The sequence below is a fragment of the Centrocercus urophasianus genome, unplaced genomic scaffold, assembly GCF_019232065.1.
Source record: "Centrocercus urophasianus isolate 14NV4802_14NV808 unplaced genomic scaffold, USGS_Curo_1.0 seq_959, whole genome shotgun sequence".
Classification (NCBI taxonomy): domain Eukaryota; kingdom Metazoa; phylum Chordata; class Aves; order Galliformes; family Phasianidae; genus Centrocercus; species Centrocercus urophasianus.
The window spans coordinates 1-19,325 of NW_024885598.1; the positions used below are offsets into that span (position 1 = coordinate 1).

General features: G+C 49.7%; 1 protein-coding gene across 1 annotated transcript; it reads left to right on the forward strand.

The window, feature by feature from the left end:
• The first annotated feature begins 4,510 nt into the window (after nucleotides 1–4,510).
• LOC122171764 (interferon-induced very large GTPase 1-like) lies at nucleotides 4,511–18,776 on the forward strand. Its single transcript, XM_042839532.1, has 3 exons — nucleotides 4,511–4,604; nucleotides 7,867–8,052; nucleotides 10,585–18,776. The coding sequence occupies exon 3, from the start codon at nucleotides 10,587–10,589 to the stop codon at nucleotides 17,877–17,879; it is 7,293 nt and encodes a 2,430-aa protein (XP_042695466.1). The 5' UTR covers nucleotides 4,511–4,604; nucleotides 7,867–8,052; nucleotides 10,585–10,586; the 3' UTR covers nucleotides 17,880–18,776.
• Nucleotides 18,777–19,325: the final 549 nt, after the last annotated feature.

The window sequence follows — 19,325 nt, forward strand, 5'->3', positions numbered from 1 at the left end:
TAATTTCTAAATCTAAATCTCATTCCCTGTCACAGTCCCTGACAAATCATCCTTCCCAGCTTCCCCATAGGCACATTTAGCTAGTGGAAGGCCACAAAGAAGTCTCCCTGGAGCATTCTCTTTTCTGAACCAAACAAGCCCAGCTCTCAACCTATCTTCATAGGAGAGGTGTTCCAGCCTTCTGAGCATCCCTGTGACCCCATCGCCAAGGAACTGTGGGGCTCCACCCAGACAGCATCCTCCTTCTCTGTAGTCAAACTTTCTGCGCCCGCTGCCCCAAAATCTATATGCACAGCCCTCCTTCCCTGAAACCCTCATTGATTTATTTATTGCAACTGTGGGGCCCAGGAGTCTCTACGTGGACTTCTGCAAGAGTTTTGATATGGTCCCACACCACATCTTTATCTCTGAATTACGTATGTGTATGGTGTGAAAGATGACTGCTGAACCCTTTTTTTTTTTTTCCTTGGCTCATAGCTAACTTTGTGAGGCCTTCCTGGCAATCAGGCTCTAAGCAACAACTGAGAATTATCTAGGGGGACGAGGAGTGGGTGTCACCATGCCACAATATTTCTGCTTATGATTGCAAAGGCAAGCAGTCTTTTTCGGGGGGGAAGGAGTGCTTGAAGGAGCTGACAGTTGTTAAAGGCCATAATGCTTTGCAATGGCAACTGAGGCACCACTCCCTGATGGCTTATGGGGAGTGCCAGGAATGTCACACTAATAGAGAAAACAGAAGATGTGGGGCGGAAAAAAAATTAGAAAAAAAAAAGGAAGTGAGAAGCGGGTCATGAAAGGCCCCCACTGAACTATGTACTTTGGAAGGAGTTCCCTGAAAGGAAGAAACCTCTTAGGAAAGAAGCCCCTAGGCCCTGCTTGCTGCAAAGCTTTCTGGCTTTTCTCCCATCCCCCCGTGGCAACTGGACAAGTTCCTCTGCTCAACAATGACAAATGCTGGGTCCTTGGTGGTGCACGCTGCTGGCCCGAGTCCCCCAGCTCCTCTGCAGGGCTGCTCTCAAGGAGTTCTTCCCCCCCCCCGTCTGTTTAAATGTCTGGAATTGTCCCAAGCCATGTACAGCACCTTGCATTTGGTCTTGTTGGACCTCGTTAGATTCACATGGGCCCACTTCTCCAGCCTGTCCACATCCCTCTAGATGGCTTCCCTTCCCTCCATTGTATCGACTGCACCACTCAGCTTGGTGACATCTGCAAACTTGCTGAGCTTGCACTCGATGCCATCGTCTGTTACTGATGAAGGTGTTGAAGAGCATTGACCCCTGAGGGACGCCACTCGTAACCGGCCTCCACCCTGACATTGAGCCATTGATCACAACCCTTTGGCTGCATCCAGCCAGCCGATGTCCATTGAACAGTCCATCCTTCAAATCCACATCTGTCCAATTTAGAGAGAAGGATGTGGAGAGGGACCATGCCAAAGGCCTTGCAGAAGTCCAGGAAGATGACATCCATTGCTCCTGCCCTATTCATCGAAGCTGTCACTCCATCATAGAAGATCACCAGATTGGTCAGGCAAGACTGCCCTTGGTGAAGCCATGCTGGCTGTCTCAGATCACCTCTTCATCTTACATGTGCCTTAACAAATCTGGAGGATCTGCTCCATGATCTTCCCAAGAACAGAGGTGAAGCTCACAGGCATGTAGTTCCCTGGGTCGTCCTTCCTCCCCTTCTTTAAAATGGGAATAATGTTTCCCTTTTCCCAGGGCGCTTCGCCAGACAGCCATGATTTTTCAAATATGATGGAGAGTGGTTCGGCAACCACATCAGCCATCTCTCTCAAAACCCTGGGATGCGTGTCGTCTGGCACCATGAACTTACATACGTTCCGTTTCATGAGCAGGTCTGGGACGTGTCCCAATGTCACAGTGGGATGGAATCCACTCCTCTCACTCACACCTGGAGGTTCAGGGTCCTGGTGGACATGGGGAGCCTGACCACCTGTGAAGACAGAGGCAAAGCATTTATTGAGCACATCAGCTCTTTCCGTGTCTGAGGAAGCCACTTCTCTGTCCTCCTGTATTGTAGGGGAACACTCTCCTTGGTCTGTCTCCTCCTGCCTATGTACCTATAGACCCCCTATCTGTGATAGCAACCAGATCATAATTCTCAAGCATGTCATGGTTTCCAACTCCTGCTGCTTATTTCCCATGCCGTGTGCATTAGTGTAAAGGCAGTCCAGCTGGGCTTTCTGACACGCCACCTTTCTAGAGGGGCCCTCCCTCAAACCTCCTGGAGAATTCTGAAAGTTTTCCCCCACCGTTTCCTAGAGAGACATGAGAAGGTTTCACATGGAGGGTCAGCAACGTATCCTTCTCTGAGGAATTCCCAGAAGATCCTATAGGACAGTGTGGAGGTTGTTCCCCACAATCTCCTGGTATGACAGCAGCCCCAAGTCTTTCCCTGTCCCACTGCGCTCAACTCTCTTCCCCCATTGGATCCAGTATAAAATCCCAGACTGCTTGCTCTACCCCAGAAAGCCTCATTGCATCCCCTTCCCCCTTCACACCTACTTTAAAGCCCTCTCAATGAGCCCTGCTAGCTCCGGGCTAGGATCCATTTCCCTCTCAGAGGCAAGGGACACCAACCTGCAGCCATTAGGCCAGGGGCCGAGTAAATCACCCCATGGTTGAAAAGCCCGAAGTTCCTGTGGTGGCACAGCCTCTCAGCCTCTTATTCATCACCTGGGTTTTCCCAGCCCTCTCCATGTCCCTCGCCACCCCAGAAGGGGTAGAAGAAAATGTCAGCTGTGCTCCCTCTCCCTCAACAACACCCTAAAGCTCTGAAGTCTTGTTTGATACTTTACAGAAGTAGTTCTTTGAGCTACTTCATCGCTGCCTGCCGGAACTGCCAGTAATGGGCAGAGGGGTGAACCAAAACTGGCAGTCTTCTAGTTGTGTCCTTCACCCAGGCCTCACCCTGATGGCCCTTAGTCTCTCCACCTCCACCTGGAGCTCTGCCTCCCTGCTGAGCAGCTGATAAGTGGTTTAGTGTAACAGACCTAAAAGATGCTTTCTGGACCTGCCCTTTGGACTCAGAGCGCCTAGATCTTTTTACCTTTGAATGGGAGGACGCGGAAACAGGACAAAAGTAGCAATATATGCAGACTGTTCTACTCCAAGGGCTCATGGAAGCACCTGATCACTCTGGACAAGTGTCGTGGTTTTGTGATTTTTATGTTGGTGCTATTGCACATCATATCATCATGTAAAGCAAAACAGTTAAAGGGGTCATGTTCTGGTTCTATGGACTTCCTTTTTTAGGTGTTTGGTTCTTGGAAGGGAGGAGTGACATTTCCTGGAGGTCTTCGAGCCCAGAGGAAGAAAAGTGGAGCTCTAGGCTGATCAGGAGCCTCTCGTTCTCTTTGTTCGTGGCAGAGAAGCATGTGGTCCCCCTGTGCTCTACAGAGTTAGGCCTCGGTTTTGGACATTCTCTCTCTCATTTTGTCTGATTTGTTGGCCTGAATTCCAGTTGTATGGTGTTGTATTGTTTTATCTTGCATTCTGAGATCATACTTAGGAAATTAATGTTCCTCCTCAGATCATTGCCACTGCTTTGTTCTATAAGAGCCATTACTATCTCCCTACTCTTCCGCCCTTTTCCCTTCTCCTGGGGCCCATGAGTCCCCTGCCTCATTAGCCACAGGGCCGGACCAGGAGCATAAACCATCAACACTTATTTTTAATCTCTCTCTCTTTCTTTTCTTCTGGGCCTGTGGGCAGGCTGAACCCTGTCACGTATACAGATCTACATTGCTTTTGCTTCACTTGTTTAGTTTCTTTCTTCCTTCCAATTGTACGCCTGACCCACAAGTGATCTTCCTCTGATTCATGCTGTCATCTTCCCCATCCACCGGTAGAGGCAGGAGGTGAGCAAGCGACTGTGTTGTGCTCAGACATCAACCAGGTCAACGAGGGATGCACACCTAAAGGAACACTCCCCGAGCTCACTCCCTAATGTCAGTGCCATCCCCAGCCTCAGCACTAATTGGGATGGGGAGGCCCTTGCTCCACGCAGAGCTTCCAGATGCCGTTAAAGGTTCTTTATTTTTCATCCAGATCCATGCCTGCCTACTCTGCTTCTCAGAAATCAGCCTCTCCTGGAAGAGGCTCAGGCCCTCGTGAAACTGAAAGTGCTTCTCAGGCACATTTTGCTGTCAGAGAAGAATGCCAGTAAGTTCAGGATTTGATTGGTAAAGGCCCAGCTGACTTCCAGCCCTTTCCCAAGGATGGAGGATGCTGAGAGGTGATGCCTTTGTGACCTCTGTGCAGGAAACAGCAACCTGGGAGCTCCCAGCACGCTTGTGGTCTTGGTGACAAGGAGCCTGCAGGGTTCACAGAACCCCAGGGTGCTTGGGGCAAGAGGGTTATAACTCTGGGTCCCCCTGGATTGACTGCATGGCCGAAGATTTCCAGGCACCACCTCCGTTTTCCTGCAGCTGCAAGTTTCATTTTCAGCTTCAGGGAGGAGAAGGCTTCCCCCGCCCCACCACAGGAAGCTGCAGCCTGTGCAGAGGCTCTGAGCTGTGTAAGAACAGGGTCAGAGGCAGACACAGAAAGCACCGGGGCTGTGGAGCTCCAAAAGTGCAGGTAGGGCCTGGCTGCTGTGCTTGGGGTGGGGCAGGGGCACTCACACCCACTGGGAGCCCCTTGGTCCTCTTCTTGGTGCTTCATGTCATGCTGCTGGGCTGAGAGGGCCGGCAGGAAAGAGGGGATTGTGGCAGGGGGCAAAGGGGCTGTGCTGTGGGGGCTGTGATGGCAATGGCTGCACTGGGGGGCAGGGGGGAGTGGAGAAGGGAAGCATGAAGGACTCGGCACCCAGATCGGGGGCTGCACATGGCAGGGATGGAAGCACAAAGTGCACGGGGAGGGAAGGGCAGTGCTAGAGTGGAGTTGAAAGCAGATCCTCGAGGCAGAGCCAGGGGTGCTGTGGAGCAGAACCCAACACAAGCGCTGCAGCCCCGTGGCCCTGCTCTACATGCTGGCATGCTGCGCTCATTACTGCATTAAGAGCTCGGTGCAGTGGTGCTGGTTGTGTGTCACAGTGTTCACCCCTTTGGGACAATCGTTAGCAGCAGTGTCTGTGCAACATACTGTGCCTGCATCTCTCTCTGCCACCTTCACTCTTGGGATAGAGGGATTTCTCTTGTTGCTGAGCCTTTACTCTTATCTGGCGCTATGCTGCTTTCTCCTTCCTGCCCATTCTGCACCCCACCAGGATGCATTCCAGCCTCCATTAACCATTGGTCTATGAATGGCCAAGGGAAGACCGGCTGCTGGGCTTCCTCCTGCCATGAGAAAAGGAACCCTCTATACAAAGTGGGGACAAGATGTCTCTGTTGGCTGGAGAGTGAGTGGGAACCTCGCTGTGCTCAGCCCTAGGCATGTCAGGATGCTGAGCTGAGTTCCTCAGCACTGACCAGCAGCACTGCTGCCATGCTGAAGGAGCAGCCAAAAGCACCGGAGAAAAAGCTGGAAGGCAGTAGGGGCAGCTCCTGCTGACCCAGCACCCTACACTGCCCTCGCTCTGTGGCACGAGCCAAGAGAGTTCCTCATGAATGAAAGCAGCTAAATGTAAACTATCAGCAGTCGAGGGAGAGGGGGCTGGTTCAACTCTCTTTGCCTGGCAGCCAATAAGTGGGGGCTGCCCGAGCTCACACCCTGATGTCAGTGCCATCCCTGGTCTGGGCACTAATTGGGGTGGGGAGGCTGTGGGTTTGGGGCTGTGACCTCAGGAGCCACCTGATGTCAGAGGCAGCAAACAGCGTCCTGCCCACCACTCTCCCAGCTTCTGCTCCATGCAGGGCTTCCGGATGTGGTTAAAGTTTCTTTCATTTTTACTCAAGATCCATGCTTGCCTTCTCTGCTTCTCAGAACTCAGAGCCTTTTCTGGAAGAGGCTCAGGCCCTTGTGGAACTGAAAGTGCTTCTTGAGCTCTCTTGCTTTCAGAGAAGAATGCCCAGTAATTTTCCTAAGTTTGGGATTTGATTGGTAAAGGCCCAGCTGGCTTCCAGAGCTTTCCCAAGGATGGAGGATGCTGAGAGGTGATGCCTTTGTGACCTCTGGGCAGGAACCAGCAACCTGGGAGCTCTCAGCACGCTTGTGGTCTTGGTGACAAGGAGCCAGCAGGGTTCACAGAACCCCAGGGTGCTTGGGGCAAGAGGGTTGTAACTCTGGGTCCCCCTGGTCCCCCCTGCCCCAATAGGGCTGCCCAGAGCAGGGAGCCCAGCACCATGGCAAGGGGTGTGGGAGATCATAGAATGATAGAATGGCCTGGATTGAAAAGGAGTACAATGCTCATCTAGTTCCAACCCACTGCTATGTGCAGGGTCACCAACCAGCAGCCCAGGCTGCCCAGAGCCACATCCAGCCTGGCCTTGAATGCCTGCAGGGATGGGGCATCCACAGCCTCCTTGGGCAACCTGTTCCAGTGCCTCACCACCCTCTGGGGGAAAAACTTCCCCCTATTATCTAATCTAAACCTCTCCTGTTCCAGTTTAAGACCATTCCCCTTGTCCTATCACTATGCACCCTCACAAACAGCCGTTCCCCCTCCTGTTTCTACGCTGCCTTCAAGTCCTCCTGTTTCTACACTGCCTACTGCAAGGCCACAATGAGGTCTAACTGAAGCCTCCTCTTCTCCAAGCTAAACAAGCCCAGTTCCCTCAACCTTTCCTCACAGGAGAGCTGCTCCAGCCCTCTGCTCATCTCAGTGCCCTCCTCTGGACCCGCTCCGTGAGCTCCACACCCTTCCTGAACTGGGGGCCCGAGACCTGGACGCAGTGCTGCAGACGGGGCCTCACAAGAGCTGAGTACAGGATGACAATCACCTCCTCTCCCTGCTGGCCACCCCTTTTTTCATGCAGCCAGAACACAGTTGGCCTTCCAGGCTGCAAGCACACGTTGCTGGCTCATGTCCAGCTTCTTGTCCACCAGCCCCCCCCAGTCCTTCTCTGCAGGGCTGCTTTCAAGGAGATCTTCCTTCCAATCCCAATACCCGGGATTGCCCCGGCCCAAGAGCAACACCTTGCACTTGGCCTGATTGAACCTCATTAGGTTCACATGGGCCCACTTCTCCAACTTGTCCAGGACCCTCTGGTTGGCTTCCCTTCCCCCCTTCACTCCAATGTTTTGACTTCACCGCTCAGGATTAACTCGAAGGCATCAAGTGCACCCTCAGCAAGTTTGCAAATGACTTGGAGTCATCCGACATGTCAGATGAGAGATGTCAGATGACACCAAGTCATCTGCAAAGTTTCTGAGGGTGCACTCGATGCCATCGTCTGTGTCACTGATGAAGATGTTGAAGAGCACTGGTCCCAGGACTGACCCCTGAGGGACACCTATTGTGACCCGCCTCCACCCTGACACAGAACCACACAACCTTTGGCTGTGTCCAGCAAGCTAGTTCCTAATCCACTGAACAGTCCATCCTTCAAATCCACACCTCTCCAATTTAGAGAGAAGGATGTGGTGAGGGACCATGCCAAAGGCCTTGCAGAAGTCCAGGAAGATGACATCCATTGCTCCTCCCCTATTCATCAAAGCTGTCACTCCATCATAGAAGGTCACCGGATTGGTTAGGCAAGATTGTCTTTGGTGAAGCCATGCTAGCTGTCTCAGATCACCTCCTCATCTTATATGTGCCTTAACAAAGCTTCTAGGAGGATCTGCTCCATGATCTTCCCAGGCACAGGGCAGCCTGTAATTTACCTGGTAATCATGGTCATCCTTTCTACCTTTCTTAAAAATGGAAGTAATGTTTCCTTTTTTGCAGTCACCAGGGACTTCGCCAGACAGCCATGATTTTTCAAATATTATTCTCTCCTGAGCACCTGTTTCTCTCCCTTAGGATTCTGGACCTTTCCTCGTGTTGTTCCTCCTGAGTTCTTGGAGTGGTTCCCAGCTTCTCCTTCACAACCCTGCCTTGTCTACCAGGCCCAACAAGTGACTGTGTGCTGCCTCGCTTGGGCTGCGTGCCCTGGTGCCCTGCGTCCACCGAAAACTGAGCATCACCACCAGGAGCATCTGCTGGGAGGTAAGAGGACACAGACTGCAAACCCATTTGGTCTTTTTCCTTAAATCTTCCCCTCAGCATAAAGGGAAAAAGGGAACAAAGGCTCTGCAAGAGTCAAAAGAGCATAGTAACAAGAGCCTGGCATCAATTCTGGAGTTGGAAAGGCTGTAACATGTAGTTGGTGGGATGAGGGATGATTGCACAGGAAGGTTTTGTGCAATGAATAAATCTCTTCACCTGAATAGAGACAGAGATCCCTGTCAGCTCTGTATGACAGCACTGTACAGGTATGTGCACAGTGAGAGCATTGGCTTCCTTACCATTAACCAGTCGAGGACCGTTCCAGTGCCAAGGCAGTGATAAGTAACAGGGGCAGTGATAAACTAAACCCCACAGAGGCATCAACTGCATGCTCCGGGGTTATCAGAGAAGATGCTTGCAGCATCGGAAGGCATGGACTCAGATGCAGTAACCATCCAAATAGTTTAGTGCAGGTTCTGATATCCCTCATATACATTCCCAGTTTCTCTCTTGTAGCTTTCCCGCCCCCCTCCGTCCCCCTTTACATGTCAACACAACATTCCACACAGTCACCCCTGGTCTGCTCCTTAACCATGCTTGCAGGCACTTATCCAATCAGAGTCATGAGTTGTCATCTTTGAGAGGTCTTGGAGGACGGGAGAGGTGCCTGAAGACTGGAGGATAGCCGATGTCACTCCAGTCTTCAAAAAAGGCAAGAAGGAAGATCCAGGCAATTATAGGCCAGTCAGCCTCACCTCTGTCCCTGGAAAGGTGATGGAACAGCTTGTGCTGGATGCCATCTCCAAGCAACTGGAAGAAAAGGAGGTTATCAGGAGTAGTCAGCATGGGTTCACCACGGGGAGGTCGTGCTTGACCAATCTGGTAGCCTTCTATGATGTTGTCTCTGCCTGGGTGGATGGGGGGAGAGCAGTGGATGTAGTCTACCTTGATTTCAGCAAGGCATTTGATACTGTCTCCCACGACATCCTTATAACAAAGCTGAGGAAGTGTGGGATAGATGAGTGGACAGTGAGGTGGGTTGAAAACTGGCTGACTGGCAGAGTGCAGAGGGTCATTGTTGGCGGTGCAGAGTCTGGTTGGAGGCCTGTAACTAGTGGTGTTCCTCAGGGGTCTGTGCTGGGTCCGGTCTTGTTCAACATCTTCATCAATGACCTTGATGAGGGGATAATGGCCACCCTCAGCAAGTTTGCTGATGATACGAAGTTGGGAGGATTGGCTGACACGCCTGAAGGCTGTGCTGCCATTCAGCGAGACCTGGACAGGCTGGAGAGCTGGGCAGAAAAAAAGCAGATGAGGTTTAACAAAAGCAAGTGTAGAGTCTTGCATCTGGGGAGGAATAATTGCATGCACCAGTACAGGTTGGGGGATGAGCTGCTGGAGAGGAGCTCTGCGGAGAGGGACCTGGGTGTCCTGGTTGGATGACAGGTTGGCCATGAGCCAGCAGTGTGCCCTTGTGGCCAAAAAGGCCAATGGCTTACTGGGGTGCATTAAAAAGAGCGTGGCCAGCAGGTCGAGGGAGGTGATCCTCCCCCTCTATTCTGCCCTAGTCAGGCCTCATCTGGAGCACTGCGTCCAGTTCTGGGCTCCCCAGTACAAAAAAGACAGGGATCTCTTGGAAAGAGTCCAGCGGAGGGCCACAAAGATGGTGAAGGGCCTGGAGCATCTCTCCTATGAGGAAAGGCTGAGTGAACTGGGTCTGTTCAGCCTTGAGAAAAGAAGACTGAGAGGGGACCTGATCCAGGTCTATAAATATCTAAGGTGTGGGGGGCAGAATGGCGAGGCCGGACTCTTTTCAATGGTGAATGGTGACAGGACAAGGGGAAATGGCTGGAAACTGCAGCATAGGAAGTTCTGCACAAATGTGCGCAAGAACTTCTTTACAGTGAGGGTGACGGAGCACTGGAACAGGCTGCCCAGGGAGGTGGTGGAGTCTCCCTTTCTGGAGATGTTCAAGACCTGCCTGGATGCCTACCTGTGCGACCTGCTGTAGGGAACCTGCTTTGGCAGGGGGGTTGGACTCGATGATCTCTGGAGGTCCCTTCCAACCCCTACAATTCTGTGATTCTGTGATTTAGTGGAGAGCTGTTAGGGTTGCATGTTTAGGTTTCAGTCAGGCTTGATCGCTAAGGTTTTCTTCCAACCTGAGCATTTCTACAATTCAACGATTCATGAAGTTATCAGCCTGATCAGAAATTTTTTATATTGAGCATGTTTCTGTCCCTGTGCAATCCCACTCTACCTCATGTCTGTGCGCTGCAAGGAAGGAGAGCCAGTGACAGGTGAGACCGGTCTGGTGAACACACATGGTGCTCCCTGTCCATGGTTGGTTGTGTAGCCAAGTCTGTGGCGTGTTTTTTGTCTGTCCAGACCTGCCTGTTACTGAGGTGCCTAAGCTTGTGTTCCAGCAGCCAGGTGAGTAGAACCCCCTAACCCTGTGGAGAGGACTCTTCAATGAAAAAGTGGTGTCCTCTTCTAACGTGCCTTTAACTGAAGTCTGTTGCTCTTCCATAGCCATGGAGTCCCAGGAGAAGAGAGCAGAGGATTTGGAAAAGGCAAATCTTGCTAAACAACAGCTGGCAGAAATATTTCAGAGCGAAGGACTGGATGAAGAATACTGGCTTCCCGTGTTGTTGAAGATATTAGGTGTGAAATCAAAAGAAGCCTTGAAACATCTGCAATATGAAGACTATCTGAAGCTGGAGATTGAGGTACGGTACCCCTGGGAGAAAACGGCACTCCGAAAGCTTCTCCAAATTGCAGACAACAAAGCAACTCTTGAGGAGCTGCAGAAGCAGCGCCTGGAGATGATGAAGCAGAGGCAAAAAGAAGCCAAGTTAGCTCTGCAGGAGCTGAAAGAAACACATCACAACCAGAGCAAGGGGATGATAGCACAGAAAGAAGAGGCAGTATGGCAAGCCATGGATATTCCCAGGGAGTACTGGCCACCACCAGAGAAGGCCTTGGCAGATGTGCTTGCAAGCATCCAGAAGCAACTGGAGCAGCAGGAGATGTCTTTGGGCAGGAGTGAGAATGTCTCTGACGAGGAGGTCCTGAGACGGGCATCAGGAGGGCTGGCTCTGCAGGGCATTTACCAAACCAACAGCCTGGCAGATGTGCTGGCAAAGCGAGAGCAGCTCATCACAGTCCCAGCTGGTTTCAGGCTTGCTGGTCCGGAGCAAGGGTCACTGCTTGAGAGGAAGGAGTTCTCCTCCTCTGCAGCAGAAGCCAATTTCACCAAGTCCATGGAGCAGCTGGGCTTCAGCCTAAGCGTTTCTGCCAAAGCTGGGTTCTGGGGGTTCAGTGTGGAAGGAGGTGAAGATTACAGCAGCTCCTCACGCAAGGAAAGCACTCACCACTCACGTTCAGAGCAGACGTACATTTGTACCACCAAGTATCACTACGTCCCTCTGGCCTCCTGCTACTTCCAAAAGGACCAGCTTCGCTTCTCAGATGGGGCCCTGAGGGAGCTGCAACACATCGAGGAGCTTCTGAGCATCACTCAGGAGGCAGACAGGCTCAACATGCTGAAGAGCAAGTGTGCCAGCTTCTTCAGCAGGTTTGGGTCCCACGTCAACCAGGGACCCCTCCACTTTGGGGGCATATTCTGGTGGAAAGCATCTTCCGAAGGATTCAGAACAGAGCAAAGGGAAGAGATGAAGCAACAAGCATCTGAAGCACTGGACTGCTTTGTCAGGGCGAGCTTCAGCAGCTTTGCTGGTAGTGTGGGAATGAATGTGGAAGTTTCAAAGTCCAGCTCACAGGCATCACTTGGGAGAAGCGATAGAGGCAGCAGCCACACTGCGATTCAGCTCTCTGTGACCAACACCGGGGGTCCAACAGAGACAGATTCCCTTGCCCAGTGGAAATGTGGGCTTGTGGCCAATAACACAACCTGGTTTGTTATCGACAGGGGCTTTCAGCTGATCCCAGTGTGGGACATAATCCTGTCCAACCATAGCAGTGATTTTAAATCCGCCCATCAGCTGAGCAGCAGCCTCAGGGCTGCATATGAAGCACTCACGAATCACAGTGTTGGCACAGTGTTTGGAGAGGAACTGGCCAGTGCTGTGGAAGAGGCCAGAGCTTTCCTGGAGCACATGAAGACCTGGGAGGTCACCGGGGATGAAAGGAAACTGCTCACACTGATTGATTTCAAACAGACTCTGAATGAAAAAGCAAAAAATCCCAGTGTCTGGATCAACGTCTGCCTGTCAGACAAAGCACTGCAGGAGTTCCTGGTGAATACCGTTCTGTTTTGCCAAAAATCACCTCCAGAAAACATCACCTATATCAAATCTCTGCTGCAGTGCCTGCTGGATCCTCACATCTATTCTGTTAAGGACTTCCCCAGGGCTTCCTTCATTATGCAGTGGATTTTCAACACTGAGCACACGTTTCCCAAAACTCCCAATATTTCTGAGATTCAGGATCTCATCAAGACACTGCTGCAAATGAAGGAGCACATTCAGGAAGTCACCTACTCACCAGCCACCTCTGGATCTGCCATTCATGAAGCAAAGATCAAAGCCACCCAGACTATAAGCCTGGCTGTTTATTCTTTGCTCCAGTATCTGCGGGAAAGGGCAGAGAAAGACATAGAACTATTAGTGCTCTTAGTTACCACCACAATAGGATACCAAGTAGAAAGCAGCACTTTTCAGTACCTCCTCGGTTGTCCAGAAATTAACTTCATGGCCAAGGAAATGCAAACAGCATATGATGAGTATCAGAGCCTGAAGGAGCAGGATGTTTACAGAGCCGAGGCCTTCCTGCTCTTCACAGGCCTCACCATAACATCCGAAAGCAGTGAGGTGTCCCCTGAGCAGAAGAGTGACCGCTTAGTGTTCATGGAAGATAAGATGGAGAGCTCATGGTGTGCACAGATAGAAGATCTCCTCAAGAGACAGAATGGGATCAAGGACTGGGAGGGGCTGGAAAGAGACTTGCAGGCCTACATCAGTGGGCGACTGGAGGACACCTCTGTCGATCTGAAGAAACACAGCATAATCAAAGACATGGAAGAGACTTTTCCAGGAGTCCTGCCTCCCATTCCATCCAAACCCCACTCAGATGACAGCGCATCCAAAACTAATCAAGCCGGTGCAAACCCAGAGTTCCTCAACTTGCTGAAGCGCCTTGGGCTAGAAAGTTACTATCCAAGAAAAATGGGCTCAGAAGACTTCCACGTCATACACAAGACATCTGTACATGACAGCCAGCCCAGCAAGGAGAGTGAACTACCTTTATACTTCCTGCAAAAGCTCTTGTGTGTGGACTACAGCGTGAGGTACCTGACTTGCAAGGATGAGAGTAAGCCAGAAGTCACTCCTGCACCAAAAGCCACAGAGGAAGAGCCCTCTGATTCCTTTGATGACTTTTTCAGTAATTTGGATGCAGGAGCTCCTGCATCTGCGACCAGGGAGAGCCACGTGCACCCTATGGACCTCCAGATGGCCATTTTTCATTGCGCCAATGATTTCATGAGGCAGTACATTGCATCAAAGCTTGCCTTCTGCCAGTTTGCACTCCCCCTCCTGGTACCCAACCCATGCACTTCACAGATCGAGTTCCCTCTCTGGTCCCTCAGCCAAATCAAAAAGAGCTGGAAAGGAGCAGCAAAATCGGGAGAGCAGACTAAAAGTAGCAGCTACAAAAACAAACTCATTTATCAGGCTGAGACACCCATCTTGTCCTTCATACGCATTGGCAGCTCTCCTTTCTCGTCCAAGTCTCAGCTCCTGAACGCTCTGCTGAGCAAACAAAAGCACGACACGTTTTTCCACCGGCACTGCAAAGGCAGCACCAAGGACTGTTTGCTGATGAAAGGTGTGGTGGAGATCTCCTGGTATTGTCCCCGTGGTAGCGATGACGACAGTTTTGACAGCTGTGTTGCTTTCTGTAACCTGCACGGAGATGCCAGGGATCACGAGGCACAGTTGAGCTTCTTGCAGGAGATGTCTGCTGTGAACGTGGTTCTCATTTCTGAGTCAGATCAGAGTGATAAGAAAGGCAGAAAAATTTTACAAGACCTGTGGCAGTCTCAGAGGCCTTTGGTTTGTCTTTTCACTGAGAGAGAGAACATTGCAGCTGGCCGGTCTGGCCAAAACGTAAGAATAGGTATCAAGAACAGGAACGAAGCAGAATTATTGGGCGAGCTGACAAAAACAATCCGAGATCTCCTGGAGGGCTCGAGCACACTCTGCAGCCTTGAAATGTGTCTGGGCACAGCTCGCCAGCACAGCTTCTTAGTTGATGAAGATGCAGAAGCATGTGTGATAGCCAAAGAAAAGGCAAAGGAGCTGGTGAAGCTGCTGAAGGGAGAGAAGCTGTTTGAGATCAAATCAAAGCTACTGCCTCTTCAAGGAGAACTGTGGTACAAGTGGTGTAAAAAGGACAAAGAACTCACTCGCTTACAGGAGAAGAGGAACAAGAGCATAGAACATCATCGGAGCCAAATTGAAAGTGACAAGTCTGCAATAAGAAGAAAGCAACTGGACAAGGCCTTTCCCCTCAATCATCTGATGGAATCATTCCTTGGCTTTCTCCATTCACAGCTCGTCAACACCAAGAAATACTTCCTGCAGTGGATGAAGGTCTTCATGGATGATCTGTCCTCCGATCGCCTTGATGAACTGAAGAGAGAGTATCATCAGTTATGGTCTCAAATCCTGGCAATAAAGAAAAGCAATGAAGAAAACAACTCCAAAACTCTAATGATGAAAAAGTTAGATTCCCTTTCCAATGAGATCAATGATTCGTCCATTGGTCTTGAGCATATTTTGAGAGAGGTAGGACAGATTTATGAGGCTCTTGAATCAACAGACTCCAAAGATGAACGTTTACAAAAACTACCTGAAATTGCAGCTGATCTGATGGTTTCAGGGTACCCCATTGAGCTGATGGATGGTGATGCTTCATACGTACCCTTACAATGGGTTGCAGCAATCTTTGACAGGTTAATTGAGAAGTTAGGTGACACGCGAGTCTTTGTCCTCTCCGTGCTTGGCATCCAGAGCACAGGGAAGTCAACCCTACTGAATGCCATGTTCGGTCTCCAGTTCAATGTCAGTGCTGGCAGATGCACCCGGGGAGCTTTTATGCAGCTCATTAAAGTGGACGAGGAGCTGCAGCGGGATGTGAACTTTGATTACATGCTGGTTGTGGACACGGAGGGACTTCGTGCCATAGAGATGGCCAATAAGCACTCACTGAATCATGACAACGAGCTGGCCACCTTTGTCATTGGCATTGGCAACATGACACTGATCAACATCTTTGGAGAGAACCCTTCAGAAATGCAAGACATCCTTCAGATCGCAGTGCAGGCTTTTCTGAGGATGAAGCAAGTCAAGCTTTCCCCAGGCTGCCTGTTTGTACATCAAAACGTGGGCGAAATAACGGCAAAGGAACAGAACATGGAAGGACAAAGGCGTCTGCAGGAGAAGCTGGATGAAATGACAGTGACAGCAGCCCAGCAGGAATTCTGTGACATCACCTGCTTCAGTGATGTCATCCGCTTTGACGTGAACACCCACATTCATTACTTTGCTCACCTGTGGGAGGGTAACCCGCCAATGGCACCACCCAACCCCACCTACAGCCAGAACGTCCAGGAATTAAAGAGCAAAATTCTCCTAGCTGCCAGGAAGGAATCTCCAGGCAGTGTTCTGAGGCTCTCCAGCTTGAAAGTTCGTATTTGTGACCTGTGGAACGCCTTGCGGAATGAAAACTTCATTTTCAGCTTCAAGAACTCGGTGGAGATTGCTGCATACAAGAAACTGGAAACCTCCTTTAGTCAGTGGACCTGGAAACTGAGAAGGCGCATCTTAGACTTGCAAATGCAGCTGGACAATAAGGTTCGGAACGGAAAGCTGGAGAAAATCACCACAAAAGAACTTGAAAAACAGGTGCAAGAAACAAGTGATGCCATCACCAAAGAAATGGGGAAGTTCTTCAGTGAGGACAGAGACTGTGAGATACTGATTCAGTGGAAAGCTAGTACGGAACTGAAGCTGAAAGATCTAAAAGCATCCCTTCTTGATGAAACCAGGAGGAAGTGTGAGAAACTGCTAGAACTAAAGAAGAACCAGAGTAGACTGGATGAGAGGAAATCTGAATATGAAAATGAGCTCCTGAAAAAGAGCAGGGAGCTGGCTCTCTCTGTTAAAGGCCAGGGATTAAGTGAACAAAAACTGAGAAGCAACTTTGATTCCCTCTGGCTAACCTGGGTTACTGAAGTGTTTTCTAATGCTCCCCCTCTGGAAGAGGTGAACATTGATGTGGAAATAGAAAATGTCCTTCTAGAACACTTTAAGGAGCCTAAAATAGATGAACGAATTGGGAAGTTTTCCAAACAGGCCACCTTTTCACTTGATGAGAAGAAACACGTATCCAAGAAAAAGTTTTGGGATAAAATTTTGTCTCCTTTGCGTGAGTCTGATTTGAGCACCTTACAGCTCATTACAGATCGCATCATAAGGCGTGTGAAGGAAAACATTGACCAGAAGGAAAAGGACAAAATGGATTACAGTCACACTTTTATTCATGAAATACTAAAGGAAGTGCAAGAAGGTATGGATACTGTCCCTAGCACTGAAAAATATACATTTACCAAAGATTACAGCATAGATCTTTCAGTGTATCTGTGCAAAATGGCAGCAGCCAGGTTCAAAGACATGCACGCAGCCTTTAGGAAAGCAAATGACCCAGTCATCTACCTGAAGAGCAAGAGAGAAGATTTCTTCACATGTTTCCAGATTTCTTGCCAAGGAGCCACTTCTATCACAACATTTGCTGATTTCCTGTGCAGCAAGATTGCCCCAGGTCTTCGCCTGGCCATCTATGACAAGACAGCTCTTGTCATAGCTGAACGCATGAGGAGCGAAATACCAGATTTCAATGGCAGTAGAGCCAATCTGGAAGTTTGCATACTGAAGTACCTGGCACAAGAAGAGAAGTTTGAAAAATTCAAGCTGTACCTTACTTCCCCAGTAGACTTTTTGGAGAGTTACATTCAGACACATGTTGAGACATACTGTTCAGATCAGAACAGTCGGCTGGTGATGTTTTTAGATACAACTCTTGCCCAGTACTATGAAGCCATTCTGAAAGCTGTCGTTGCATCAACCACATTTGTTAAGGACAGAAGAGACAGCAATAAGAGAATCTCTCTTTGGCTGGATGAATTCTGCAGAGAACTTGGAGGGGTCCTAAGATTGCCCAGGAGTGACCTGGTTGGCATTGAACACCTGGAGATAACAGACATAGAGTTCCTGAATAACGCCATGACGGAGGCACTTTCTCCCCTGAGGGATCGTCTCAAGGAAGAGTTTGCTCGTGCTGATTTGAGCTCATTTGAAAAGCAGCCTCATAAAATACTGCTGGAACAGTTCCCAGGGTGCAAGGAGCAGTGTCCATTTTGTCAGGCAGTTTGCACAAACACTATACCAAACCATGATGGAGACCACCAGCTTGTCTTCCATCGTCCAGAAGTTTTGGGCAGATACAAATGGCGTGACACAGACAACTTGGTCATTGATATTTGTTCTAGCAGTGTTGCTAGCGAGTGTTCCTTCAGGGTTGGTGACAGATGGATCCCATACAAGAAATACCGAGATGCAGGACATCCTTATTCCACTTGGAACATTCTTCCTGATACATCCATGCAAAAATACTGGAAATGGTTTGTGTCTCATTTCAGGGCACAGCTAGAAGAATTCTACAAAGGTAAATTTCAAGGTAGAGGAGAAATCCCTGATTCATGGCGCGCAATTACAAAGCAGGAAGCACTTGACGAACTGAGGTAGGCTTGGTTGACATGAAGGAAAATCTGCAACTGCTTTGCATTTTGGAGGAACATGGCATGAGGACATCCACAAAATATTGTTGCAAAAGTGCAGCCTTCAACAATGTCAAGAGAACTGCATCTAACTGCACACAGAATGAGGTACGCTGTTCCTCCCACTCCTCAGAAATGCCCCTGCTTCATGATAAAGTCAAACTCCTCTTCTTGCCATAGATACTTGCATCAGCTTTGTCTTAGAGCAAAAAAAAGAACACATTTCTGCAGCAACCATTCATACAGACAAGGTTGAGACCAAGGCAGCATTGGAAAGTACCAAATTATCTGCAGCTATGTGAAAATAAATGAGTCTGGCAAAAGAACAGATTCCCTGCAGGAAATCCTTGTCACACTTAAAGAAAGGACAGTGATGTCTGAGAGCAGGTAAACATTTGTGGGGAGCTGAAAACCCCTTCTTGCTAAACTTAGTGCTCAGCTCAGTTATAGTGATTTAATTGCACGTTCATTAGTTATCCTTCCTATGTTAAGATGTGCTCACACTTCCATGAGCTCCTGCTCAGATCCCCTGGCACACTTCCCTTCATCTTGCAGCCAATCTAACTACATTTAGCATGTGCTTGGATTCTGGGCAAAAGTCCCCCGTATAACCAACGTAGAGAATTAGTTATCTCTGCAGCTTCCTCAGTAGGCATCAGCAGTGTGTGATGTCAGCATCTGTGTTGTGAAGGCAGGTGGGAACTGGTTGCTGGTCTGGAGAACATCTCACCAGCTCTGCCTGTACCAGCACAGCAGACAGTGGGGTTTGCTGCACAGTTCCTGCAGTACAGTTGATTCTCCTGGAGATCTGATGATTCGTTATAATTTGTAGTCTTTGCTAATAAACTGGTAGAGTTGGACTGGACTGGTCTCAGCGTGCATTCTTCCGTTTAAGGCACAATTATTGTAGAATCCTTGCATGGTTAGAGTAGGAAGGGGCCTTAAAGCCCACCCAGCCTCAACATCCACTGAGGGGTACACCTCCCACCAGAGCCCCATCCAGCCTGATGTTGGGCACCCTCAATGATTTTGCCTTATGAGAAGTCCTGGAGTCACAATAGAATACTTATTTCTTTTGCCTCAAAGCATGTAAGGGTATTTTCCATGGCTTCTACATACATTATTTCTAAGAAGTGGCTCACCATGGCCTAATGAACAGTGGAAATCTCCCAAACTGGGGAAAAGAGAATGAAAGTGAGTCAAAGGCTTCAGTGATGAAGATGAGGTGAAAGAAGGGGAAGTAGTAAGGTGGGCACTCGACCACCCTAAACACCACTGAGCATGCCCAAAGGGACATTAGCACCTGTCTATGAAACCTTGAAAATGAGTGCATATGAGTGCCACTGTGCTGCATATGTGTGTCTTAACTGAAAACATGTAGAGCCGGAACCGTGAGAAGGCGCGCTTGCTTGTC

Bases quoted from the DNA above. Each gene is read 5' to 3' on its own strand.
- LOC122171764 (XM_042839532.1), top strand. From the start codon at position 10,587: ATGGAGTCCCAGGAGAAGAGAGCAGAGGATTTGGAAAAGGCAAATCTT.